Below are 27,692 nucleotides of genomic sequence, written 5' to 3' on the forward strand. Positions count from 1 at the left end.
CGAATGAAATTGGCTGTGGAATTCCCCCTGAGCATGTGACGGAAAGGTCAAAGTTGAAGGTAAAGAGAACGCCGCAGGAAATACTACGTCATCGTTACAAATGGCCGACGTTGTAAACAAGGCAGAGGAATACAAGTTTTAGTTCGCTAGCTAGCTAGCTACATGTTTACCACACAAAAAAAATGAATAGCATAGACTGCGAACGTTTGGACAGCTTGGACGGCTGGGTCGCCATCAAAACGAACATATTCGAAGAAAACGAGACGTTCAAACTCGGTTTTATCGTTCAGTGGAATGTGATCGAGTCCAAGTTCGCGGTCACCTGTCACAACAGAACTCTCCAGCGACAGAAGCGCAAAGACCAGCTTGCTGTCTGCGAAACCGAAACCAGCTGGGCCGGACTCTTCTCTGTTAACGACTTAAAAAATGTCCACCGTCAGTTTACAGGGGTCGGGGATGTCGTCGCACCCTATTTCCCCGACCTGTCGGACTTCAAGGAGGGTAACATTTGGGACATGATCTTTCTCGGTAGCAATCGGACGTTCAACCAAGATGATCAAGAGAGAGATCTGGATACACCTTGCCGTCAGCTGGAGAAGTACTTCAGCACTGCGATCGATATCTGTGGCAGGAAGATAGTGCTAGACTCGCTTTTCCCGCAGGACGAGCGAGATGTCGAGGAGTACTTTGAGAACATGCAGGAGTTCAAGAGGAAAACCATGCAGGATGAGGTCACCAGGGCTAAGGATCACCTTAGAAAGGTGATATTTAACCATTTTAGAGTGATTATTTTTTTAATATGATTTGTCAGTACATTATGTAAATGTTTTGCTGATACAGTGGTTCAGTTTAGGCCAATTTGAATTAGTGATCTATACAAGCTGTGGCCTGTCACTGTTCTTCAATCCTGGTCCAGCCACATGGGTTGCAAACTTTTGTTCCAACCCAGCACTAACCAATCACTAGGCCTACGCCCTTGCTCATTTGAATCAGGAGTAGGCTACATTGATGGGCTGGAACAAAAGCCTGCAGTCTCAGGGGGCTCCCATGAGGCATACCGGTAGTCTACTCTGTTTACCGATGCCCCCACTATCCAGTAATCAAGTCACTGTGAGTAAACCCTAAAAATGTCTGTCCAACATTTAGGCATTTTAAATCTCCTCATGACACTGGGATAGATGCCCTTCCACCCTGGTTCACATAGGGGTTTTAATAAAGATGCAGTGTCACTGTCGTCACTATTGTTGCGAAATATGACACCACGTGAGAAGGAAAACATGACCAATCCGTTGATTATCCAGTCCGGCTTCATTCCTGTTACTCATGTTGTTATCACCCTGCAAGGCGTTCTCCCCTGAGGTCTTGGCTAGAAACAGGGACATTAGCCTGTCATTCATTCTCTGTTTCTATGTTGACAGTAGTTTTAGGATAATTATTTTAATTTAACTAGGCAAGTCAGTTAAAAACAAATTCTTATTTACAATGACAGCCTACCGGGGAACAGGGGCACATTTTTACCTCGTCAGCTCGGGGGTTTCGGTTACTGATCCCGGTAGCCTACTGTTTCACAGTGTCATTTTCCCAAACTGAATTCTCATAAATTGCCATCCAATTTGACTTTTGTTTTCAAAAAGTATCTCAGTAGAACATGCAAGTAAGAACATTGAATTCTACTGTGCTGATATTACCGTGCGTTATAGGAAAATAATGCACGCTCTAGAATGGTCTTCAAGCCAATCAGAGACAAGTATTCAACAATGCCATGGTATGAACTGTGTTAAAGCAGATAGGCTTTATAAAGACGTTCAAACGGCAGAAACACGACTTCGTTTTTACACTTGCTGCTTCTCGCTGTTTATTATCTATGCAGTCACTTTACCTGTGTACAAATGACCTCGACTAACCTGTACCCCCGCACACTGACTCAATACCGGTGCCCCCTGTATATAGCCTCGTTATTGTTATGTCGTTTTATTGTTACTTAAAAAATTATATATATATATATAGTTTATTTAGTACATATTTTATTAACTCTAATTTTTTAACTGCATTATTGGTTAAGGTATTGTAAGTAAGCATTTCCCGGTAACCTGCTGTATTCGGCGTATGTGACAAAGAACATTTGATTTGATTTCTCTCTCCCTATTATCCATGCACAACCCTGTGCAGGAATATAGGCCTGTACAGTGTCTGTATACACAACAACCAAGATGTTTCAAAGGCAGAACAAAATGTACTCTTCTCTCCTTATTCCCTGTACCATGCTGCTCTAATCCTGTGGGTGTGAGGTGAGCACCGAGGCTGGATTAGTTTGGCAAGAGAGTGGAGATGTTTAAGAGGGAGAGAGAGAGAACGATCTGAGAGACAAGGCAAGAAGGGCCTTCTATGCCATGAAAAGGAACAAAATTCAACATCCCAATTATTAGGATCTGGCTAAAAAATACTTTAATAATTTCTAGAACCAATTGCCCTTTATGGTTGTTAAGTCTGGGGCACACTCACCAACCAAGATAAAACAAAATGGCAATTCAGACTCTGCATGCAGAATTCTGTAAGAATACCCCAAATAATGCATGCAGAGTAGAATTAGGATGATACCTGCTAATTATCCAAATCCAGAAAAGAGATGCTTAAAGGAAGCGATTCCCAAACCTTCGTAACAAACCATCACCTACAGAGAGATGAACCTGGAGAAGAGTCCCCTCAGCAAGCTGGTCCTGGGACTCTGTTCACAAACACAAACACACCCCACAGAGCCCCAGGACAACAGCACAATTAGACCCAACCAAATCATGAGAAAACAAAAATATAATTACTTGACACATTGGAAAGAATTAACAATAAAACTGAGCAAACTAGAATGCTATTTGGCCCTAAACAGAGAGTACACAGCGGCAGAATACCTGACCACTGTGACTGACCCAAACTCAAGGAAAGCTATTTGGCCCTAAACAGAGAGTACACAGTGGCAGAATACCTGACCACTGACTGACCCAAACTTAAGGAATGCTATTTGGCCCTAAACAGAGAGTACACAGTGGCAGAATACCTGACCACTGACTGACCCAAACTTAAGGAATGCTATTTGGCCCTAAACAGAGAGTACACAGTGGCAGAATACCTGACCACTGACTGACCCAAACTTAAGGAATGCTATTTGGCCCTAAACAGAGAGTACACAGTGGCAGAATACCTGACCACTGACTGACCCAAAATTAAGGAATGCTATTTGACCCTAAACAGAGAGTACACAGTGGCAGAATACCTGACCACTGACTGACCCAAAATTAAGGAATGCTATTTGGCCCTAAACAGAGAGTACACAGTGGCAGAATACCTGACCACTGACTGACCCAAACTTAAGGAATGCTATTTGGCCCTAAACAGAGAGTACACAGTGGCAGAATACCTGACCACTGACTGACCCAAACTTAAGGAATGCTATTTGGCCCTAAACAGAGAGTACACAGTGGCAGAATACCTGACCACTGACTGACCCAAAATTAAGGAATGCTATTTGGCCCTAAACAGAGAGTACACAGTGGCAGAATACCTGACCACTGACTGACCCAAACTTAAGGAATGCTATTTGGCCCTAAACAGAGAGTACACAGTGGCAGAATACCTGACCACTGTGACTGACCCAAAATTAAGGAATGGTATTTGGCCCTAAACAGAGAGTACACAGTGGCAGAATACCTGACCACTGTGACTGACCCAAAATTAAGGAATGCTATTTGGCCCTAAACAGAGAGTACACAGTGGCAGAATACCTGACCACTGACTGACCCAAACTTAAGGAATGCTATTTGGCCCTAAACAGAGAGTACACAGTGGCAGAATACCTGACCACTGTGACTGACCCAAACTTAAGGAATGCTATTTGGCCCTAAACAGAGAGTACACAGTGGCAGAATACCTGACCACTGTGACTGACCCAAACTTAAGGAATGCTATTTGGCCCTAAACAGAGAGTACACAGTGGCAGAATACCTGACCACTGTGACTGACCCAAACTTAAGGAATGCTATTTGGCCCTAAACAGAGAGTACACAGTGGCAGAATACCTGTCAACTGACTGACCCAAAATTAAGGAATGCTATTTGGCCCTAAACAGAGAGTACACAGTGGCAGAATACCTGTCCACTGACTGACCCAAAATTAAGGAATGCTATTTGGCCCTAAACAGAGAGTACACAGTGGCAGAATACCTGTCCACTGACTGACCCAAAATTAAGGAATGCTATTTGGCCCTAAACAGAGAGTACACAGTGGCAGAATACCTGACCACTGACTGACCCAAAATTAAGGAAAGCTTTGACCCATATGTTTATTTATTGTCAGCTAAGAACAAATTCTTATTTACAATGACAGCCTACACCGGCCAAACCCGGACGACGCTGGGCCAATTGTCCGCCGCCCTATGGGACTCCCAATCACGGCCGGATGTGATTCAGCCTGGATTCGAACCAGGGACTGTAGTGACACCTCTTGTACGCACACACACACACACACAGAGTATTACAAACCCAGTAAGTCACTGTCATAAAGGTCGAGAAAGGAATACTAATTGTCCATATCAAAGGCAGATATGTAATTACTCTGTCTAAAGAATGGATTCACCACCAAGGCATACAGCTGAAGAATGAACACAATACTAACATGACAAGGCATTATTCTAGATCAGACAGGGAGAGAGAGAGAGAAGAGAGGGGGTCATTTCCTAAAAGGCCCCAAGAGTTGACCAATAGCATTACTGTAAAGTTAACCTCCAATTAGATATCAGACCTACAGGATGTAATGACAGCTTCACAGAGGTTTGACAGAATGAGGATGGTTGAGAGCAGCACAGAGAAGGCTGAATTCCTGAGAAGACAATACAACCTTTTACATAAAGCGTAATGAGTCACATTCGGGGGCTCGGAAGCCCTACATAATTCTCCCTTGAACTCCCTTGATTCTGGATCAGACAAAAGAAGTGTTAACTGGACGGGACTGTAGTCACTGTAGACCGTCTTCAGAAACAGCAGTTCAGGGTCCGAGCAGCTTCACTTCAGGAGGGTCCTTTTGACCGGTAGCATTGTCTTCTGCTTCAGACATGTAAATGTCCTTCGGTAACACCTTCCTGCATGCAAGCTAGGAAGGAATGCTCCGTTCTTCTTTGTTAGAGCAAAACAGTGGGACACTAAGTCGTAGTAGAATAGATCCAGAATAGTGGGACACTAAGTCCACATCAAGTCATGGTGGAATAGATCCAGAACAGTGGGACACTAAGTCGTAGTAGAATAGATCCAGAATAGTGGGACACTAAGTCCACATCAAGTCATGGTGGAATAGATCCAGAACAGTGGGACACTAAGTCGTAGTAGAATAGATCCAGAATAGTGGGACACTAAGTCCACATCAAGTCATGGTGGAATAGATCCAGAACAGTGGGACACTAAGTCGTAGTAGAATAGATCCAGAACACTGGGACACTAAGTCATGGTAGAATAGATCCAGAATAGTCGGACACTAAGTCCACATCAAGTCATGGTGGAATAGATCCAGAACACTGGGACACTAAGTCATGGTAGAATAGATCCAGAATAGTGGGACACTAAGTCCACATCAAGTCGTGGTGGAATAGATCCAGAACAGTGGGACACTAAGTCGTAGTAGAATAGATCCAGAACAGTGGGACACTAAGTCCACATCAAGTCATGGTAGAATAGATCCAGAATAGTGGGACACTAAGTCCACATCAAGTCGTGGTGGAATAGATCCAGAACAGTGGGACACTAAGTCCACATCAAATCGTGGTAGAATAGATCCAGAACAGTGGGACACTAAGTCCACATCAAAGTCTTGGTGGAATAGATCCAGAACAGTGGGACACTAAGTCCACATCAAAGTCTTGGTGGAATAGATCCAGAACAGTGGGACACTAAGTCCACATCAAAGTCTTGGTGGAATAGATCCAGAACAGTGGGACACTAAATCGTGGTAGAATAGATCCAGAACAGTGGGACACTAAGTCTTGGTGGAATAGATCCAGAACAGTGGGACACTAAATCGTGGTGGAATAGATCTTCAGAGATAAATAAAACAAGACCTATATATCTGTCTGTCATCATAACGAACAGTAACCAGGCCATGGTCATCTGTGGGCTACAGGACTGTGTTAGTTCACTGAGCTAAAGGCATTAGCCTAGCTCTGGGAGAAGACTTAAGGGATAGTTTTGGGATGTTGTTCATTGGTACATAAAGGACTTCATACAGGTCAGTGACTTTGGACTTTAACTTCTTCACCTGACGTTGGCCGGAGTTTGTTCCACAGGTCATAAAGTGAACTGGCCAATCACCTGACAAATAAATGTTTTGTATTTTTTTTTAAAAACGTGAGATACTGTAATACGCTAGTCTGTTTCGTGTCAATATAATTTGATTGATTAGCCTAATATAATAGAATGTATTGATTGATTGACAGATCCTTCAGAGTCATGGAGGTGCAGACAGAATGATTCTACTGCTACAGATCTACCACGAGGAGGACTTAGCCTACCAGGACCTGGTCACCGTAGCAACCACCTTCTACCAGTACCTGCTGCAACCCTTCAGAGACATGAGAGAACTGGCAGGGCTCTACAAGATGGAGATACTGGTAGGTGGAGAGAGACACACACACACACACACCCTCCCCCTTCAGAGATATGAGAGAACTGGCAGGGCTCTACAAGATGTAGATACTGGTAGGTGGAGACACACACACACACCTCTCCCTTCAGAGACATGAGAGAACTGGCAGGGCTCTACAAGATGGAGATACTGGTAGGTGGAGTGAGACACACACACACACACACACACACACACCCCTCCCTTCAGAGACATGAGAGAACTGGCAGGGCTCTACCAGATGAAGATACTGGTAGGCGGAGAGACACACACACACATACACACACACACTACGCCGACTCACACTACGCAGAAACCCACGCTCGTACACACACACACACACACACACACTGATTGATTGTAATTTGGCGTGAACCAGAGACACACCGTCTGCTCATGAGTTTTTGATACAAGGCGGAATACAGCCAGAATCCAACTGCTCTGGTCTCTGTCACCAAGCTGAGGTCAAAGACACATTTCTCTGTCACGTTCACAGAAGTCAAATAATCAACATTTTGAATTCTATTATCATGTTCATGTCATTTTTGTGCCCAAATCAACTAATTTGTGAATACGGCTCATTTCTCTTTTTGAAACGTGAAGGGGAAAAGCTGTGTTGTTTCATCGTGGTTTTGAGACACCCAGACTTTCAGTGGTTTTGTCCTAAACCCTTACACAACATGTAAACAAAATTATGTGGACACCTTTTAAATTAGTGGATTCGGGTATTTCAGCCACACCCATTGCTGACACGTGTATAAAATCGAAAAAAAACACACAGCCACGCAATCTCCATAGACAAACGTTGTCAGTAGAACGGCCTTACTGAAGATCTCAGTGACTTTCAACGTGGCATCGTCATAGGATGCCACCTTTCCAACAAGTCAGTTCGTCAAAGGCCACACAAGCTCACAGAATGGGACCGCTGAGTGCTGAAGCGAGTAAAAATTGTCTGTCCTCGGTTGCAACACTCACTACCAAGTTCCAAACTGCCTCTGGAAGCAACGTCGGCACAATAAACTATTCATCGTGAGCTTCATGAAATGGGTTTCCATGGCCGAGCAGCCGCACACATAAGCCTAAGATCACAGTGGGTAATGCCAAGCGTCGGCTGGAGGGGTGTAAAGCTCGCCGCCATTGGACTGTGGAGCAGTGGAAACGCTTTCTCTGGAGTGATGAATCACGCTTCACCATCTGGCAATCCGACGGACCAATCTGGGTTTGGGGGATGCCAGGAGAACGCTATCGGGCTAACGCTAACGCTAGCCCGAATGCAACTGTAAAGTTTGGTGGGGGAGGAATAATGTTCTGGAGCTGTTTTTCATGGTTTTGGCCCCTTAGTTCCAGTGAGGGAAATCTTAACACTACAGCATACAATGACATTCTAGCAAAATGTTTGGCAAAGCCATTTCCTGTTTCAGCATGACAACGCCCCCAGTGCACAAAGCGAGGTCCATACAGAAATGGATGGTCGAAATTGGTGTGGAAGAACTTGACTGGCCTGCACAGGAGCCCTGACCTCAACCCAATCGAACACCTTTGTGATGAATTAGGACGGCGACTGCGAGCCAGGCCTAATCGCCCAACATCAGTGCCCGACCTCACTAACACTCTTGTGGCTGAATGGAAGCAAGTCCCCCGCAGCAATGTTCCAACATCTAGTGGAAAGCCTTCCCAGAAGAGTGGAGGCTGTTATAGCAGCAAAGGGGGGACCAACTCCATATTAATGCCCATGATTTTGGAATGAGATGTTCAACGAGCAGGTGTCCACATACTTTTGACCATGTAGTGTATGTCTGTGTCCCTCTTACTGTGTTTTATGTCGCTGTTCTAACCCCCCCCATGTCGCTGTTCTACCCCCCCTGATGTCGCTGCCCTGATGTCGCTGTTCTACCCCCCCCTTGATGTCGCTGTTCTAATCCCCCCCTCCCAATGTCGCTGTTCTAATCCCCCCCCCCCCGATGTCGCTGTTCTAACCCCCCTGATGTCGCTGTTCTACCCCCCCTGATGTCGCTGTTCTAATCCCCTCCCCCCGATGTCGCTGTTCTAACCCCCCTCCCCCCGATGTCGCTGTTCTAACCCCCCCATGTCGCTGTTCTAACCCCTCCCCCCCGATGTCGCTGTTCTAACCCCCCTCCCCCCGATGTCGCTGTTCTAACCCCCCCCCCCCCATGTCGCTGTTCTAACCCCTCCCCCCCGATGTGGCTGTTCTAGAATGTAAAGCCTTTCTTCTGTTCTCTCCTGGCCCCTATCAGAAGTCTCTGGATGAGGAGGAGTTGGGTCCTAAGAGGATAGCAGCACTGGAGAGAGAGGCAGAGGAGTGGAGGAGGAGAGGAGAGGATGCAGTCTCCTCCATACAGGACATCACAGTCAGCTACTTCATAGAAACATCCAAAGCCCTTGGAGGTAGAGAGAGAGAGAGAGAGAGAGAGAGAGAGAGTGTGTGTGTATGAAGCATTAAGATCCCCCTTATAGCAGCTCTCCACAGACCCTCTCAGCTGCCCCCCCTTATAGCAGCTCTCCACAGACCCTCTCAGCTGCCCCCCCCTTATAGCAGCTCTCCACAGACCCTCTCAGCTGCCCCCCCCCTTTTAGAGCAGCTCTCCACAGACCCTCTCAGCTGCCCCCCCCCCTTATAGCAGCTCTCCACAGACCCTCTCAGCTGCCCCCCCCCCCCTCTTAGAGCAGCTCTCCAGACCCTCTCAGCTGCCCCCCGCTTATAGCAGCTCTCCACAGACCCTCTCAGCTGCCCCCCCCCTTATAGCAGCTCTCCACAGACCCTCTCAGCTGCCCCCCCCTTTTAGAGCAGCTCTCCAGACCCTCTCAGCTGCCCCCCCGCTTATAGCAGCTCTCCATAGACCCTTTCAGCTGCCCCACCCTCCTCCTTTAGAGCAGCTCTCCACAGACCCTCTCAGCTGCCCCCCCCTTATAGCAGCTCTCCACAGACCCTCTCAGCTGCCTCCCCCTTATAGCAGCTCTCCACAGACCCTCTCAGCTGCCTCCCCCTTATAGCAGCTCTCCACAGACCCTCTCAGCTGCCCCCCCCCCCCCCCTTTTAGAGCAGCTCTCCAGACCCTCTCAGCTGCCCCCCCTTATAGCAGCTCTCCACAGACCCTCTCAGCTGCCCCCCCTCCTCCTTTAGAGCAGCTCTCCACAGACCCTCTCAGCTGTATATAGAGGAAACAAACCCTGTGCCAAATGTACCTGTCTGTGTGGTTGATCTGTGTGACCAGGTATGCTACGTGTGATGGGGGAGGATAAGCGTGGTTTTGGTCAGGCCTCCTGGGCCTCAGCAGCTCCTAGACTGGAGAAGCTGCGTTTCCTGCTGGCTAAAGAGACCCTGCAACACATGAGAGCAACTGAGATGTGTCTGCACCGCAAGAAACACACCATCAGAGAGAAGGTAGTGTGTGTGTGTGTTTTAAAAGGCCATTCTCTGGATTGGTATTCCTATCTGATCAGATTCCCTGGGGGTGTCTGTAGCTGCGTCTGTAGCTCGGTCTCTGTCTGTAGCTGTAGCTCTGTCGGTAGCTCTGTCTGAAGATGTGTCGGTAGCTGTGTCTGTAGCTCTGTCTCTGTCTGTAGCTCTGTCTGTAGCTCTGTCTCTGTCTGTAGCTGTGTCTCTGTCTGTAGCTGTGTCTGTAGCTCTGTCGCTCTCTCTTTCCGGGTCTTTGATCTGTCTATAGAGCTGAGTGTGAACAGAGAATTCCCCAGACAGACAGACCGCTACCCCTCCAGCTGTATGTCTACGTGTGTCAACTACCAACACTAGTCTGGATTCTGAACATCTCACAACTCTAGGAACAAGAAAATAGCATCTCAACTTTCAGAACTCTGTGTTTCTTAAATGGGAAAATAGAACCGTTTTTTTCCATTTCCTGAAAAGTTTATATTTTGGAGATCAGAGCTTTTCATCCAACATCGATATGCAGAAACATACAGTGGGGCAAAAAACTATTTAGTCAGCCACCAATTGTGCAAGTTCTCCCACTATAAAAGATGAGAGAGGCCTGTCATTTTCATCATAGGTACACTTCAACTGTGACAGACAAAATGAGAAACAAAAATCCAGAAAATCACATTGTAGGATTTTTTATGAATTTATTTGCAAATTATGGTGGAAAATAAGTATTTGGTCAATAACAAAAGTTTATCTCAATACTTTGTTATATACCCTTTGTTGTCAAACGTTTTCTGTAAGTCTTCACAAGGTTTTCACACACTGTTGCTGGTATTTTGGCCCATTCCTCCATGCAGATCTCCTCTAGAGCAGTGATGTTTTGGGGCTGTTGCTGGGCAACACAGACTTTCAACTCCCTCCAAAGATTTTCTATGGGGTTGAGGTCTGGAGACTGGCTAGGCCACTCCAGGACCTTGAAATGCTTCTTACACAGCCACTCCTTCGTTGCCCGGGCGGTGTGTTTGGGATCATTGTCATGCTGAAAGACCCAGCCACGTTTCATCTTCAATGCCCTTGCTGATGGAAGGAGGTTTTCACTCAAAATCTCACGATACATGGCCCCATTCATTCTTTCCTTTACACGGATCAGTCGTCCTGGTCCCTTTGCAGAAAAACAGCCCCGAAGCATGATGTTTCCACCCCCATGCTTCACAGTAGGTATGGTGTTCGTTGGATGCAATTCAGCATTCTTTGTCCTCCAAACACGACGAGTTGAGTTTTTACCAAAAAGTTATATTTTGGTTTCATCTGACCATATGACATTCTCCCAATCTTCTTCTGGATCATCCAAATCCTCTCTAACAAACTTCAGACGGGCCTGGACATGTACTGGCTTAAGCAGGGGGATTTGAGTCCCTGGCGGCGTAGTGTGTTACTGATGGTAGGCTTTGTTACTTTGGTCCCAGCTCTCTGCAGGTCATTCACTAGGTCCCCCCGTGTGGTTCTGGGATTTCTTTTACTGGAGCTGTTATAACCATAGTGTTCTCTATTGTATCCTAGATGGGAGGTCTGTCTGGCCAGGACCAGAGGGGACCAGAGACAATCTAGAGCTTCAGTACTATGTTATGTAGTGTTATAACCATAGTGTTCTATATTGTATCCTAGATGGGAGGTCTGTCTGGCCAGGACCAGAGGGGACCAGAGACGGTAGATAACCTAGAGATGCAGTACTATGAGGCTCAGCTAGAACTCTACGATGCCAAGTTTGAGATCCTCAAGAACGAAGAGCTCCTATTGGTCGCTCAGATCGACACCCTGCGACGCCAGATGAAAGGTAGGTTACACACACACACACACACACACACACACACACACACACACACACACAGATCTATACATTTAGATTTTTCAAAATGCAATGCAAAATGTTCAACGTTTTTTTTTTCCAAATGACTGAAGATGCCAGTCTCACAGTCCGACATGTTGACATCAGATTTCTGTGAGAGGGTGCTGAGAGGGTGTGGAGAGCTGCTCTAAAAGGGGGGGGGGGCAGCTAGGAGGGTCTGGAGGAGAGCAGCGTGGCATCCTCCACTGTCCCTAGATCGATATCTACTTCTGCTGCGTCACTGGATGACAAATCATGTCACAAAAGCAGATTTTCTGCATGTGAATCCCTTAATTACTGCCCATGGGGAAAAGACTGTTTGTTTCCAAGGGTGTGTGTGTGTTTCTGTCTGCCATCCTTGGCAGGGCTTCCAGTACTTGGCTCTAGAGTCTAGATGTATTTTTTATAACATGAGAGAGGAAGGCAGCAACCCCCCTACCACTTCATTGTTCTTCCCCGATGAAAAGAGAGAGAGAAAGCAAAAGAAAAGAGGAGGGTGAAAGAGTGGGAGCAAAATAGAGAGAGGAGTGATAGAGGGGGAGGGAGAGAAGGAGCGATAGAGGGGGGAGGGAGAGAAGGAGCGATAGAGGGGGGAGGGAGAGACAGGAGAGGGGGAGTGAAGGAGCGACATTGGGGTGAGGGAGAGAAGGAGCGACAGGGAGGAGTGTGGGGGAGGGAGAGAAGGAGCGATAGAGGAGAAGGGGGAGGGAGAGAAGGAGCGACAGGGAGGAGTGGGGGGAGGGAGAGAAGGAGCGATAGAGGAGAAGGGGGAGGGAGAGACAGGGAGGAGTGTGGGGGGAGGGAGAGAAGGAGCGATGGAGGAGGAGGGGGGAGGGAGAGAAGGAGCGACGGTGGGGGGAGGGAGAGAAGGAGCGACAGGGAGGAGTGTGGGGGGAGGGAGAGAAGGAGCGATGGAGGAGGAGGGGGGAGGGAGAGAAGGAGCGACGGTGGAGGGAGGGACAGAAGGAGCGACAGGGAGGAGTGCGGGGGGAGGGAGAGAAGGCGCGACAGAAGGAGCGACAGGGAGGAGTGTGGGGGGAGGGAGAGAAGGAGCGATAGAGGAGAAGGGGGAGGGAGAGAAGGAGCGACAGGGAGGAGTGGGGGGAGGGAGAGAGGGAGGAGTGTGGGGGGAGGGAGAGAAGGAGCGATGGAGGAGGAGGAGGGGGGAGGGAGAGAAGGAGCGACGGTGGGGGGAGGGAGAGAAGGAGCGACAGGGAGGAGTGTGGGGGGAGGGAGAGAAGGAGCGATGGAGGAGGAGGGGGGAGGGAGAGAAGGAGCGACGGTGGGGGGAGGGAGAGAAGGAGCGACAGGGAGGAGTGTGGGGGGAGGGAGAGAAGGAGCGATGGAGGAGGAGGGGGAGGGAGAGAAGGAGCGACGGTGGGGGGAGGGAGAGAAGGAGCGACAGGGAGGAGTGCGGGGGGAGGGAGAGAAGGAGTGACAAGGAGGAGTGTGGAGGGAGGGAGAGAAGGAGCTGCAGAGGAGGAAGGAGTGACAGAGTGGGGGGAGGGAGAGATGGAGCGACGGGGGGAGGGAGTGAAGGAGAGACTGGGGAGGGAAGGAGCAACAGAGTGGGGGGGAGGGGGAGAGAGACAGGAGGGGGGAGGGAGAGAAGGAGCGACAGTGGGGGGAGGGAGAGAAGGAGCGACAGAGAGAGGAGTGCGGGGGGAGGGAGAGGGGGAGAAAGGAGAAGGAGAGAGGGAGCAACAGAGGAAGAGGAGATGGGAAGCGACAGATGTCTGCTTATCAGATTGTGTCTACAGAGATTTGTAGAAGGTTTCAGAGCTGAAAGAGGAGGTGGTGTATTATAGTGTGTGTTTCAGAGCTGAAAGAGGAGGTGGTGTGTTATGGTGTGTGTTTCAGAGCTGAAAGAGGAGGTGGTGTATTATAGTGTGTGTTTCAGAGCTGAAAGAGGAGGTGGTGTATTATAGTGTGTGTTTCAGAGCTGAAAGAGGAGGTGGTGTATTATAGTGTGTGTTTCAGAGCTGAAAGAGGAGGTGGTGTATTATAGTGTGTGTTTCAGAGCTGAAAGAGGAGGTGGTGTGTTATGGTGTGTGTTTCAGAGCTGAAAGAGGAGGTGGTGTATTATAGTGTGTGTTTCAGAGCTGAAAGAGGAGGTGGTGTATTATAGTGTGTGTTTCAGAGCTGAAAGAGGAGGTGGTGTATTATGGTGTGTGTTTCAGAGCTGAAAGAGGAGGTGGTGTATTATAGTGTGTGTTTCAGAGCTGAAAGAGGAGGTGGTGTATTATAGTGTGTGTTTCAGAGCTGAAAGAGGAGGTGGTGTATTATGGTGTGTGTTTCAGAGCTGAAAGAGGAGGTGGTGTGTTATGGTGTGTGTTTCAGAGCTGAAAGAGGAGGTGGTGTGTTATGGTGTGTGTTTCAGAGCTGAAAGAGGAGGTGGTGTATTATAGTGTGTGTTTCAGAGCTGAAAGAGGAGGTGGTGTATTATGGTGTGTGTTTCAGAGCTGAAAGAGGAGGTGGTGTGTTATGGTGTGTGTTTCAGAGCTGAAAGAGGAGGTGGTGTGTTATGGTGTGTGTTTCAGAGCTGAAAGAGGAGGTGGTGTGTTATGGTGTGTGTTTCAGAGCTGAAAGAGGAGGTGGTGTATTATAGTGTGTGTTTCAGAGCTGAAAGAGGAGGTGGTGTGTTATAGTGTGTGTTTCAGAGCTGAAAGAGGAGGTGGTGTGTTATGGTGTGTGTTTCAGAGCTGAAAGAGGAGGTGGTGTATTATGATGTGTGTGAGGATCCAGAGGAGCTCCAAAGCCTATCACAGACAGCTGCACCTTTAGACCCCACCCACTCACCTGTCAATCACCTGGGGCGACGCCTACAGCAGCTGGAAGCCAAGAGAGGGAACATATGTGCCCGCCGCGCATACCTCCGCAACAAGAAGGTACCCTGGGGGGTGTGTGTGTGTGTTTGAACCTACCTCCACAACAAGAAGGTACCAGGGGGTGTGTGTGTTAACCTACCTCCACAGTGAGAAGGTACCAGGGGGTGTGTGTTAACCTACCTCCACAACAAGAAGGTACCAGGGGGTGTGCCCCTTCCTGACAAACCTGTAATAAAGTTCCTCCTAAACATTTAGACTGTTCTATCTTAACGCCTCATGTTGTAACGTGGTGTCTGTGTTGTAACGTGGTGTCTGTGTTGTAACGTGGTGTCTGTGTTGTAACGTGGTGTCTGTGTTGTAATGTGGTGTCTGTATTGTAATGTGGTGTCTGTTTTGTTGTAACGTGGTGTCTGTGTTGTGGTGTAATGTGGTGTCTGTGTTGTAACGTGGTGTCTGTTGTGTTGTAATGTGGTGTCTGTGTTGTTGTAACGTGGTGTCTGTGTTGTAACGTGGTGTCTGTGTTGTGTTGTGTTGTAACGTGGTGTCTGTGTTGTGTTGTAATGTGGTGTCTGTGTTGTAATGTGGTGTCTGTGTTGTGTTGTAACGTGGTGTCTGTGTTGTGTTGTGTTGTAACGTGGTGTCTGTGTTGTAACGTGGTGGCTGTATTGTGTGTAACGTGGTGTCTGTGTTGTGGTGTCTGTGTTGTGTTGTAACGTGGTGTCTGTGTTGTGTTGTAACGTGGTGTCTGTGTTGTGTTGTAACGTGGTGTCTGTGTTGTGTTGTGACGTGGTGTCTGTGTTGTAACGTGGTGTCTGTATTGTGTGTAACGTGGTGTGTGTGTTGTAACATGGTGTGTGTGTTGTAACATGGTGTGTGTGTTGTAACATGGTGTGTGTGTAACATGGTGTGTGGTGTTACAGGATCAGTGTGTGGAGGCTAACGAGCAGAAGCACCGTCTGGCCCAGCACAGCTCCACTCACTTTACCCAGCACCACGGAGTAGCCCTGGTGAGTTACCATGACAACATGCACACACGCTCATAAAGGATCCCGTTACCCAGCACCACGGAGTAGCCCTGGTGAGTTACCATGACAACATGCACACACGCTCTTAAAGGATCCCTTTACCCAGCACCGCGGAGTAGCCCTGGTGAGTTACCATAGTAACGAGGGCAAACCCACCCACGGAAACACCCACACTGGAGACACCATCCTCAGTTTACATGATCTCTCTCTCTCTCTCTCTGTCGCTCTCTCTGTATCTCTGTCTCTCTCTCTCTCTGTCTCTCCGTCTCTCTCTCTGTCTCTCTCTCCCTGTGTCTCTCTCTCTGTTTCGGTCTCTTCTATAGCTACCTAAAATGTTACTAAAGCAGTGAGGTAACTATCTCAGTTGATTCCACCAGTCTTGTCTTATTTCTCTCCGTGTCCCTCCAGAAGAGAGAGAAGAGGAGAGAGGATGAAGAGAGGAGGAAGGAGTGGATGGACCAGGAGAGAGAGAGAACCCTGAGCAGACTCCGCTCCTTCAGAGAGGTAATCAGTCAACCCATCACTTATCCTCTCATGGATGGAGGGACTAAAGGGAAGGATGTGTTGCTGAAGTGTTTTCCTGCTGTCTTTCCTGTAGAAGCGACAGGGAAGTTACGTCCTGAAGACTCCACGATCCAAGATGGCTGCCAGGGAGCCGCAGTGTTCCGACCTCCCCCAGCCTCTGTCAATCGTTAGCATCGGCCCCTCCTCTTCATCTAATGGGGCCGCCCCCAGAAAGACCCCCAGGAAACTCAAACCTAAAGACATCCCCGTCCAAATCTTCACTCCTCCTCTCCCTCCTCCTTCGCCTCTGCCAACTACACCTCCCACTACAGCTGTACCCCCACCTCAGACCTCCTCTCCTCCTCCCCCTCCTCCTCCTCCTCCTCCCCTACCCCCACCTCCTCCCCCTCCACCCCTCCCTGCCCTCACCCCCTGTAAGACAGAGGTAGGGGACTCCCCTATGCCTCTCAGTGAGAGAGAGGCTGCACCCTTCCCTGCCAAAATGACCCTGAAGCAGAACCTAGGTGAGGATGATCCACCTTCCAGTGACGGTCTGTTTCTGATGCAGTAGCTACTTGTCCCGGCTCATTATTTATCCTACTGTTGTAAAAAGGGAAACTCTCTGTCTTCTACAAGTTTCTACTGTAGCTGCACCTTGTGACAGCTCTCTTGACAGCTTCTACTCTCTTTCCATATCTGCTCTCTCTCCCACCTTTCTTCCCTTGCCTTTCTCCCTCCCCCTCTCTCTCATTTCTCTCTCCCACCTTTCTTCCCCTGCTTCTTCTCCCTCCCCCTCTCTCTCACCTTTCTTCCCCTGCCTTTCTCCCTCCCCCTCTCTCTCATTTCTCTCTCCCACCTTTCTTCCCCTGCCTTTCTCCCTCCCCCTCTCTCTCATTTCTCTCTCTCACCTTTCTTCCCCTGCCTTTCTCCCTCCCCCTCTCTCTCATTTCTCTCTCCCACCTTTCTTCCCCTGCTTCTTCTCCCTCCCCCTCTCTCTCACCTTTCTTCCCCTGCCTTTCTCCCTCCCTCTCTCTCGTTTCTCTCTCTCCCACCTTTCTTCCCCTGCTTCTTCTCCCTCCCCCTCTCTCTCTCCCACCTCTCTCTCTCCCACCTCTCTCTCCCACTTTTCTTCTCCATTCCTCTCTCTCTCTCTCGTTTCTCTCTCCCACCTTTCTTCCCCTGCTCCTTCTCCCTCCCCCTCTCTCTCTCCCACCTCTCTCTCCCACTCTTCTTCTCCATTCCTCTCTTCTCTCTCTCCCACTTCTTCTCCATTCCTCTCTCTCTCTCTCTCTCTCTCTCTCTCTCTCTCGTTTCTCTCTCTCCCACCTTTCTTCCCCTACTTCTTCTCTCTCTCTCTCGTTTCTCTCTCTCCCACCTTTCTTCCCCTGCTTCTTCTCTATCCCTCTCTCTCGCTCTCTCTCGTTTCTCTCTCCCACCTTTCTTCCCCTACTTCTTCTCCCCCCCTCTCTCTTGTCTCTCTCTCCCACCTTTCTTCCCCTACTTCTTCTCTCTCTCTCTCTCTTGCTCTCTCTCGTTTCGCTCTCTCCCACCTTTCTTCCCCTACTTCTTCTCCCCCCCTCTCTCTCTCCCACCTTTCTTCCCCTGCTTCTTCTCTATCCCTCTCTCTCTCCCACCTTTCTTCCCCTACTTCTTCTCTCTCTCTCTCCCACCTTTCTTCCCCTACTTCTCCTCCCCCCCTCTCTCGTCTCTCTCTCTCCCACCTTTCTTCCCCTACTTCTTCTCTCTCTCTTGTTTCTCTCTCTCCCACCTTTCTTCCCCTACTTCTTCTCCCCCCCTCTCTCTCTCCTACCTTTCTTCCTCTTGTCTCTCTCTCTCCCACTTTTCTTCCCCTACTTCTTCTCTCTCTCTCTCTCTGTCTCTCTCTCTCCCACCTTTCTTCCCCTACTTCTTCTCTCTCTCTCTTGTTTCTCTCTCCCACCTTTCTTCCCCTACTTCTTCTCCCCCCCTCTCTCTCTCTTGTCTCTCTCTCTCCCACCCCCTCTCTCTCTCTTGTCTCTCTCTCCCCACCTTTCTTCCCCTACTTCTTCTCCCCCCCTTGTCTCTCTCTCCCACCTTTCTTCCCCTACTTCTTCTCTCTCTCTCCCACCTGTCTTCCCCTGCTCCTTCTCCCTCCAGGTTCTATGGACGAGGTGTTGGCATCATTACAGCGTGGTCAGGTCAGGCTGCGTCGTGTCCAGCCCCTTGCCCCTCCTGGTCCCGGCCTGGCGCCCTCCGGGGGCGACCTCAGGGATAACATAATGTCTGCCATCAGACTTGGGGTCAAACTACGCAAGGTCAGCATCAGGCATCACATTGTCATTAATGACAATGTGTAGGAGTTAGCCATGAAGCTGTTACATCACTTTAATGACAATGTGCAGGAGTTAGCCATGAAGCTGTTACATCACATCATATTAATGACAATGTGCAGGAGTTAGCCATGAAGCTGTTACATTAATGACAATGTACAGGAGTTAGCCATGAAGCTGTTACATCACTTTAATGACAATGTGTAGGAGTTAGCTATGTTACTTAGCCATGAAGCTGTTACATCACTTTAATGACAATGTACAGGAGTTAGCCATGAAGCTGTTACATCACATCAATGACAATGTGCAGGAGTTAGCCATGAAGCTGTTACATCACTTTAATGACAATGTGCAGGAGTTAGCCATGAAGCTATTACATCACATCAATGACAATGTGCAGGAGTTAGCCATGAAGCTGTTACATCATATTAATGACAATGTACAGGAGTTAGCCATGAAGCTGTTACATCACTTTAATGACAATGTGCAGGAGTTAGCCATGAAGCTGTTACATCACATTAATGACAATGTACAGGAGTTAGCCATGAAGCTGTTACATCACTTTAATGACAATGTGCAGGAGTTAGCCATGAAGCTGTTACATCACATTAATGACAATGTACAGGAGTTAGCCATGAAGCTGTTACATTAATGACAATGTGCAGGAGTTAGCCATGAAGCTGTTACATTAATGACAATGTACAGGAGTTAGCCATGAAGCTGTTACATCACTTTAATGACAATGTACAGGAGTTAGCCATGAAGCTGTTACATCACTTTAATGACAATGTGTAGGAGTTAGCCATGAAGCTGTTACATCACTTTAATGACAATGTGTAGGAGTTAGCTATGTTACTTAGCCATGAAGCTGTTACATCACTTTAATGACAATGTACAGGAGTTAGCTATGAAGCTATTACATCACATCAATGACAATGTGCAGGAGTTAGCCATGAAGCTATGTTACATCACATCAATGACAATGTGCAGGAGTTAGCCACAACCCTCTACATGACTTCTATAGGAACCCCTCTGGACCGATTACACCCCCTGCTACATGACTTCTATAGGAACCCCTCTGGACCGATTACACCCCCTGCTACATGACTTCTATAGGAACCCCTCTGGACCGATTACACCCCCTGCTACATGACTTCTATAGGAACCCCTCTGGACCGATTACACCCCCCCTCAACCTGCAGGATCAATACCTGCTAGTAAAGGTGTCAGAGACGACCTACAGGATCAATACCTGCTAGTAAAGGTGTCAGATAGAGACGACCTACAGGATCAATACCTGCTAGTAAAGGTGTCAGAGACGACCTACAGGATCAATACCTGCTAGTAAAGGTGTCAGATAGAGACGACCTACAGGATCAATACCTGCTAGTAAAGGTGTCAGATAGAGACGACCTACAGGATCAATACCTGCTAGTAAAGGTGTCAGAGACGACCTACAGGATCAATACCTGCTAGTAAAGGTGTCAGATAGAGACGACCTACAGGATCAATACCTGCTAGTAAAGGCGTCAGAGACGACCTACAGGATCAATACCTGCTAGTAAAGGTGTCAGATAGAGACGACCTGCAGGATCAATACCTGCTAGTAAAGGTGTCAGATAGAGACGACCTACAGGATCAATACCTGCTAGTAAAGGTGTCAGATAGAGATGACCTACAGGATCAATACCTGCTAGTAAAGGTGTCAGAGATGACCTACAGGATCAATACCTGCTAGTAAAGGTGTCAGATGACCTACAGGATCCATACCTGCTAGTAAAGGTGTCAGAGATGACCTACAGGATCAATACCTGCTAGTAAAGGTGTCAGAGATGACCTACAGGATCAATACCTGCTAGTAAAGGTGTCAGAGATGACCTACAGGATCAATACCTGCTAGTAAAGGTGTCAGAGATGACCTACAGGATCAGTACCTGCTAGTAAAGATGTCAGATAGAGACGACCTGCAGGATCAATACCTGCTAGTAAAGATGTCAGAGACGACCTGCAGGATCAAAACCTGCTAGTAAAGGTGTCAGATAGACATGACCTACAGGATCAATACCTGCTAGTAAAGGTGTCAGAGATGACCTGCAGGATCAATACCTGCTAGTAAAGGTGTCAGATAGAGATGACCTACAGGATCAATACCTGCTAGTAAAGGTGTCAGATAGAGACTACCTGCAGGATCAATACCTGCTAGTAAAGGTGTCAGATAGAGATGACCTACAGGATCAATACCTGCTAGTAAAGGTGTCAGATAGAGATGACCTACAGGATCAATACCTGCTAGTAAAGGTGTCAGAGATGACCTACAGGATCAATACCTGCTAGTAAAGGTGTCAGAGATGACCTACAGGATCCATACCTGCTAGTAAAGGTGTCAGAGATGACCTACAGGATCAATACCTGCTAGTAAAGGTGTCAGAGATGACCTACAGGATCAATACCTGCTAGTAAAGGTGTCAGAGACGACCTACAGGATCAATACCTGCTAGTAAAGGTGTCAGAGATGACCTACAGGATCAATACCTGCTAGTAAAGGTGTCAGATAGAGACGACCTGCAGGATCAATACCTGCTAGTAAAGATGTCAGAGACGACCTGCAGGATCAATACCTGCTAGTAAAGGTGTCAGATAGAGATGACCTACAGGATCAATACCTGCTAGTAAAGGTGTCAGAGATGACCTACAGGATCAATACCTGCTAGTAAAGGTGTCAGAGACGACCTACAGGATCAATACCTGCTAGTAAATGTGTCAGAGATGACCTGCAGGATCAATACCTGCTAGTAAAGGTGTCAGAGACGACCTGCAGGATCAATACCTGCTAGTAAAGGTGTCAGATAGAGATGACCTACAGGATCAATACCTGCTAGTAAAGGTGTCAGAGACGACCTGCAGGATCAATACCTGCTAGTAAAGGTGTCAGATAGAGATGACCTACAGGATCAATACCTGCTAGTAAAGGTGTCAGAGACGACCTGCAGGATCAATACCTGCTAGTAAAGGTGTCAGATAGAGACGACCTACAGGATCAATACCTGCTAGTAAAGGTGTCAGGACGACCTGCAGGATCAATACCTGCTAGTAAAGGTGTCAGATAGAGACGACCTGCAGGATCTATACCTGCTAGTAAAGGTGTCAGATAGAGACGACCTACAGGATCAATACCTGTTAGTAAAGATGTCAGAGACGACCTGCAGGATCAATACCTGCTAGTAAAGGTGTCAGATAGAGATGACCTACAGGATCAATACCTGTTAGTAAAGGTGTCAGATAGAGATGACCTACAGGATCAATACCTGTTAGTAAAGGTGTCAGAGACGACCTACAGGATCAATACCTGCTAGTAAAGGTGTCAGAGATGACCTACAGGATCAATACCTGCTAGTAAAGGTGTCAGAGACGACCTACAGGATCAATACCTGCTAGTAAAGGTGTCAGATAGAGATGACCTACAGGATCTATACCTGTTAGTAAAGGTTTCAGATAGAGATGACCTACAGTATCAATACCTGTTAGTAAAGGTGTCAGAGACGACCTGCAGGATCAATACCTGCTAGTAAAGGTGTCAGGACGACCTGCAGGATCAATACCTGTTAGTAAAGGTGTCAGGACGACCTGCAGGATCAATACCTGCTAGTAAAGGTGTCAGGACGACCTGCAGGATCAATACCTGCTAGTAAAGGTGTCAGAGACGACCTGCAGGATCAATACCTGCTAGTAAAGGTGTCAGAGACGACCTACAGGATCAATACCTGCTAGTAAAGGTGTCAGGACGACCTACAGGATCAATACCTGTTAGTAAAGGTGTCAGAGACGACCTGCAGGATCAATACCTGCTAGTAAAGGTGTCAGAGACGACCTACAGGATCAATACCTGCTAGTAAAGGTGTCAGGACGACCTGCAGGATCAATACCTGCTAGTAAAGGTGTCAGGACGACCTACAGGATCAATACCTGTTAGTAAAGGTGTCAGAGACGACCTGCAGGATCAATACCTGCTAGTAAAGGTGTCAGAGATGACCTACAGGATCTATACCTGCTAGTAAAGGTGTCAGAGACGACCTGCAGGGATTTGTAGTTTTGCATGATGTGTATTTTGATGCTAATTAGCATTTTAGAATCTGAGAGTAAATGAAGATGAATATATTGATAACAATCACCTTGTCTGAGAGAGACTTGGTTATCAGAACGCCATCCCAGGGTACACCTACACTTAAGACTGGGTACACCGAGGGTACAGGGTACACCCAGGGTACAGGGTACACCTACACTTAAGACTGGGTACACTGAGGGTACAGGGTACACCCAGGGTACACCTACACTTAAGACTGGGTACACCGAGGGTACAGGGTACACCCAGGGTACAGGGTACACCTACACTTAAGACAGCCCTTATTTTAAGTGTTCACAACTGCACTGTGGGGCTCTATTTTAAATATGGTACTGGAAATGTCACTGTAAATAGCTACTGACCCTGTATATAGGTACTAACCCTGGAACTGTCCCTGTATATAGCTACTGACCCTGGAACTGTCCCTGTATATACCTACTGACCCTGGAACTGTCCCTGTATATAGCTACTGACCCTGGAACTGTCCATGTATATAGCTACTGTCCCTGTATATAACTACTGACCCTGTATATAGGTACTGACCCTGGAACTGTCCCTTTATATAACTACTGACCTTGGAACTGTCCCTGTATATAGCTACTGACCCTGGAACTGTCCCTGTATATAGCTACTGACCCTGGAACTGTCCATGTATATAGCTACTGTCCCTGTATATAACTACTGACCCTGTATATAGGTACTGACCCTGGAACTGTCCCTGTATATAACTACTGACCTTGGAACTGTCCCTGTATATAGCTACTGACCCTGGAACTGTCCCTGTATATAGCTACTGACCCTGGAACTGACCCTGTATATAGCTACTGACCCTGGAACTGTCCATGTATATAGCTACTGTCCCTGTATATAACTACTGACCCTGTATATAACTACTGACCCTGTATATAGGTACTGACCCTGGAACTGTCCCTGTATATAGCTACTGACCCTGGAACTGTCCCTGTATATAGCTACTGACCCTGGAACTGACCCTGTATATAGCTACTGACCCTGGAACTGTCCCAGAAAGGAGTTGTAGTGCACGTGACAAACACTGTAGTAGTGCACGTGACAAACACTGTAGTAGTGCACGTGACAAACATTAGTAGTAGTGCACGTGACAAACACTAGTAGTAGTGCACGTGACAAACACTAGTAGTAGTGCACGTGACAAACACTTGAAACGATGGGTAGCCCTCTGAACCGGTCCCACTGGCTAACTTGATGACCCTGCTCTGTGATGTCCCCTCCAGGTGGTCCCAGCGGTGCCCCTGCCCCAGGACAGCAGGGACACGGATCTACAGAGGAGCATCAAGGCAGCCATGCAGAGGATGAAGAAGGTCTCCTCCGACTCGGATGATGAAGATGAGGAGAGAGGAGGGGACAACACGCCCTCGGCTGAGTGGGACAGCTGAGAGGAGACGTATGCACGGACAGACAGACACTCGGACGCGCACGGACACATCCATAAAACAGCCGTTGTGTGTGTGTGTGTGTGTGTGTCTATACAGCGGGGAGAAGATGTAGATATACTTATGTCATGCAATAAAATGCAAATGAATTACTTAAAAATCATACAATGTGATATTTGTTTTAGATTCCGTCTCTCACAGTTGAAGTGCACCTATGATAAAAAAATTACAGACCTCTACATGCTTTGTAAGTAGGAAAACCTGCAAAATCAGCAGTGGATCAAATACTTGTTCTCCCCACTGTATAGACACACACACACACGTACTAATCAATAGGTTAACTATGTTGCCAATGGTTTAGTCGTGTGATTATGCAGGTTTACTGTTTGACGTAAAACTTGATCCATAGAGAAGAGATCGTATCTTAAACACCCTGTAAATGTTTAACTAAAGCACTGTGCCCAAATATCCACCACCTGTTACCACGGTTCAAGGCTACAGCCTCTTTTTCACCAAGCTTTGAAACTAGCTGTTATCTGGCTAAAAAGCTCCCACCGATTCCAGATTTTCATGAATTCTTGTTTGTACGCTTGTCTAGTCTTCCGTTTGCAAACAAGCCTGAGGACTTGAGTGAGTGTGAGAGTGAGAGAGAGAGAGACCTAGAAATAGAATGGAATAGATTGTATCTATGGTTGCAGGCCCCTGCAGCGTGTTCAAATAGAACAGGTGGTAGACCTTACCGTGTAACGCGGTTCAGTTTGTCATCATGTTACACTACAATCTCCCTTAATGTTTTGTTTGTCTAGCGCCAGTTGGAACTGGTGTCCGCCCTGCATAGCATAACTGACAAACCATTGAAGGTGAAATCATTTATCTGTTTGTTTCTGCTTCATGCTTTTATCTACGAATGAACAGGAGCTCGTGTTGCCAACTCCGGCACATTTACTTTGATGAGGAAAAATGAAATGTTGACGACTGTGCAGTCTGTGTCCTACAACGCCATATTAATCGCCGTGACGATAAAATAACCCTTTAAGTATGACCTCTGCCCTTCATGAACAGAATAGAGCTTTACCCAGTTTACCACCATGAACTAAAACAGTAGGATGAAGTTGACCCCTGTAGGCACAACAGTCCCTAGGATCAGCCTCCTCTCTCCCCCCCAATCCCAACCTTTAACCATTAGGGGGAATAATCTAAAACTGGCCTTGGGTCAGTGTCTAGGGGGCCCAACTTCACCCTAGTATTTCTAATGATGCTACGTTATTACATGGCACTTGGTTTGACCGGGTTGTCATGGAGATGCAAAAGGCCGTGTTCCAGACTGCCCTGCAAAAGCAGCGTCTTTTAGACAAATGAACCAAATCAAATCAATTTATTTATATAGCCCTTCGTACATCAGCTGATATCTCAAAGTGCTGTACAGAAACCCAGCCTAAAACCCCAAACAGCAAGCAATGCAGGTGTAGAAGCACGGTGGCTAGGAAAAACTCCCTAGAAAGGAGTGATTGACTATGTAAGATTTGGTGCGCGACTGCGATGTAGGTGGCCTGGAACATGGCCAGATGTATGAACGAGTGCCAGTGCACTGATTTTAATTATTTTATTGTAAACTGTCAAACCCAGTTTCCATTCGACTGGTAAGTGTTATTTTAAAGAGAGAACGTTGTGTCATTATGCTCAAGTGCCTTGGGGACCTGTAAGTTATTACGAGCTGTCGTTCACCAATAAACTGTTGTTGAGTAAGGTTTCTGTAGGACACTTTTACAACTGTTTTGTCCAGGAGAGATTCTCTTTATAATGGGGGAAACACACTAATAATTGATCATTCCAGTTTCCACATATCATTACTGCTTAGTGTTAGGACATAGACCAACACACTATCCAGGATACACATATCATTACTGTGATATGGAGGAGGGGGGGGGGGGTTAGGACATAGACAAACACACTATCCAGGATTACTGTGATGCGGGGGGGGGGGGGGGGGGGGGGGGGTAGGACATAGACAAACACACTATCCAGGATACACATGTCATTACTGTGATATGGAGGGGGGGGGGGTAGGACATAGACAAACACACTATCCAGGATACACATATCATTACTGTGATATGGAGGGGGGGGGGTTAGGACATAGACAAGCGCACTATCCAGGATTACTGTGATATGGAGAGGGGGGTTAGGACATAGACCAACACACTATCCAGGATACACATATCATTACTGTGATATGGAGGGGGGGGGGGGGTTAGGACATAGACAAACACACTATCCAGGATACACATATCATTACTGTGATATGGAGGGGGGGGGGTTAGGACATAGACAAGCGCACTATCCAGGATTACTGTGATATGGAGAGGGGGGTTAGGACATAGACCAACACACTATCCAGGATACACATATCATTACTGTGATATGGAGGGGGGGGGTTAAGACATAGACCAACACACTACCCAGGATACACATATCATTACTGTGATATGGGGGGGGGGGGGGGGGGGGGTTAGGGTTAGGACATAGACCAACACACTATCCAGGATACACATATCATTACTGTGATATGGGGGGGGGTTAGTGTTACAGGATACACTCCATCCTCCAGGGGGCAGCAGCAACGTTGTCCGGATGCTGAGCCTGGTTGATAAGGAGACCGGTGCTGACAATTAGGGTGATCGTCAGTTCTGGAGAGAGAGGAGGCCAGAAGCCTCTGATCTGGGCTTTGTTAGTAAGGCCTAGGTTCAATCAGATCACGTGTTAACTGGGGGTGTTGGAGCCGTCAAATCGGTGAGCAAGCTGCTCTTGATCATTGTCACGAAGCCACACCCACGTTAGAATAATCAGAGTGAGAAAAGTGTAGGTTATATAGAAATGTCATTCAACAGGTGTAGATGACAGCTCATGTTCCAATTTGTAAACAAGACTGCATGGGATTTCTGTACATGTGACACCGTGCAGCCAATGGCTACGTCCGCTTTAGGTATATGGCAGGAGCCACTAGTGGATTTGACAGCTCTAACCCAGTTCCCACTGAGACACCGACAAAAACAACCGCTGTGTGGATTTTTCCTAAAGCGGATCCGATTGAATAAAGACCTTAACCTCTTTAGTTGGGCCTTTTGGTTTTTATGTATATATTGGTCACCATTTTGAACTAATCTGCTTGGACTAGTCTCCCGGACCAAGGTGAGGTAAGGTTGCTGTCTCCCTGGACCGAGGAGAGGTGAGGTTGCTGTCTCCCGGACCAAGGTGAGGTAAGGTTGCTGTCTCCCAGGACCGAGGAGAGGTGAGGTTGCTGTCTCCCAGGACCGAGGTGAGGTAAGGTTGCTGTCTCCCTGAACCGAGGAGAGGTGAGGTTGCTGTCTCCCTGGACCGAGGAGAGGTGAGGTTGCTGTCTCCCTGGACCGAGGAGAGGTAAGGTTGCTGTCTCCCTGAACCGAGGAGAGGTGAGGTTGCTGTCTCCCTGAACCGAGGAGAGGAGAGGTTGCTGTCTCCCTGGACCGAGGAGAGGTGAGGTTGCTGTCTCCCTGGACCGAGGAGAGGTGAGGTTGC

At 47.7% G+C, this 27,692-nt stretch overlaps 1 protein-coding gene across 1 annotated transcript; it reads left to right on the plus strand.

Moving 5' to 3' along the window:
- Window positions 1-85: 85 nt before the first annotated feature.
- On the plus strand, window positions 86-25,887 carry LOC110517107 (WASP homolog-associated protein with actin, membranes and microtubules). The gene is made up of 11 exons (XM_036981524.1): window positions 86-761; window positions 6,470-6,643; window positions 8,910-9,060; window positions 9,888-10,057; window positions 11,720-11,888; window positions 14,640-14,827; window positions 15,688-15,774; window positions 16,201-16,296; window positions 16,391-16,820; window positions 18,433-18,590; window positions 23,979-25,887. The coding sequence occupies exons 1-11, from the start codon at window positions 183-185 to the stop codon at window positions 24,138-24,140; spliced, it is 2,364 nt and encodes a 787-aa protein (XP_036837419.1). The 5' UTR covers window positions 86-182; the 3' UTR covers window positions 24,141-25,887.
- The last annotated feature ends 1,805 nt before the right edge of the window (window positions 25,888-27,692 follow it).

The sequence above is a fragment of the Oncorhynchus mykiss genome, chromosome 6 (genome assembly GCF_013265735.2).
Source record: "Oncorhynchus mykiss isolate Arlee chromosome 6, USDA_OmykA_1.1, whole genome shotgun sequence".
Lineage (NCBI taxonomy): Eukaryota > Metazoa > Chordata > Actinopteri > Salmoniformes > Salmonidae > Oncorhynchus > Oncorhynchus mykiss.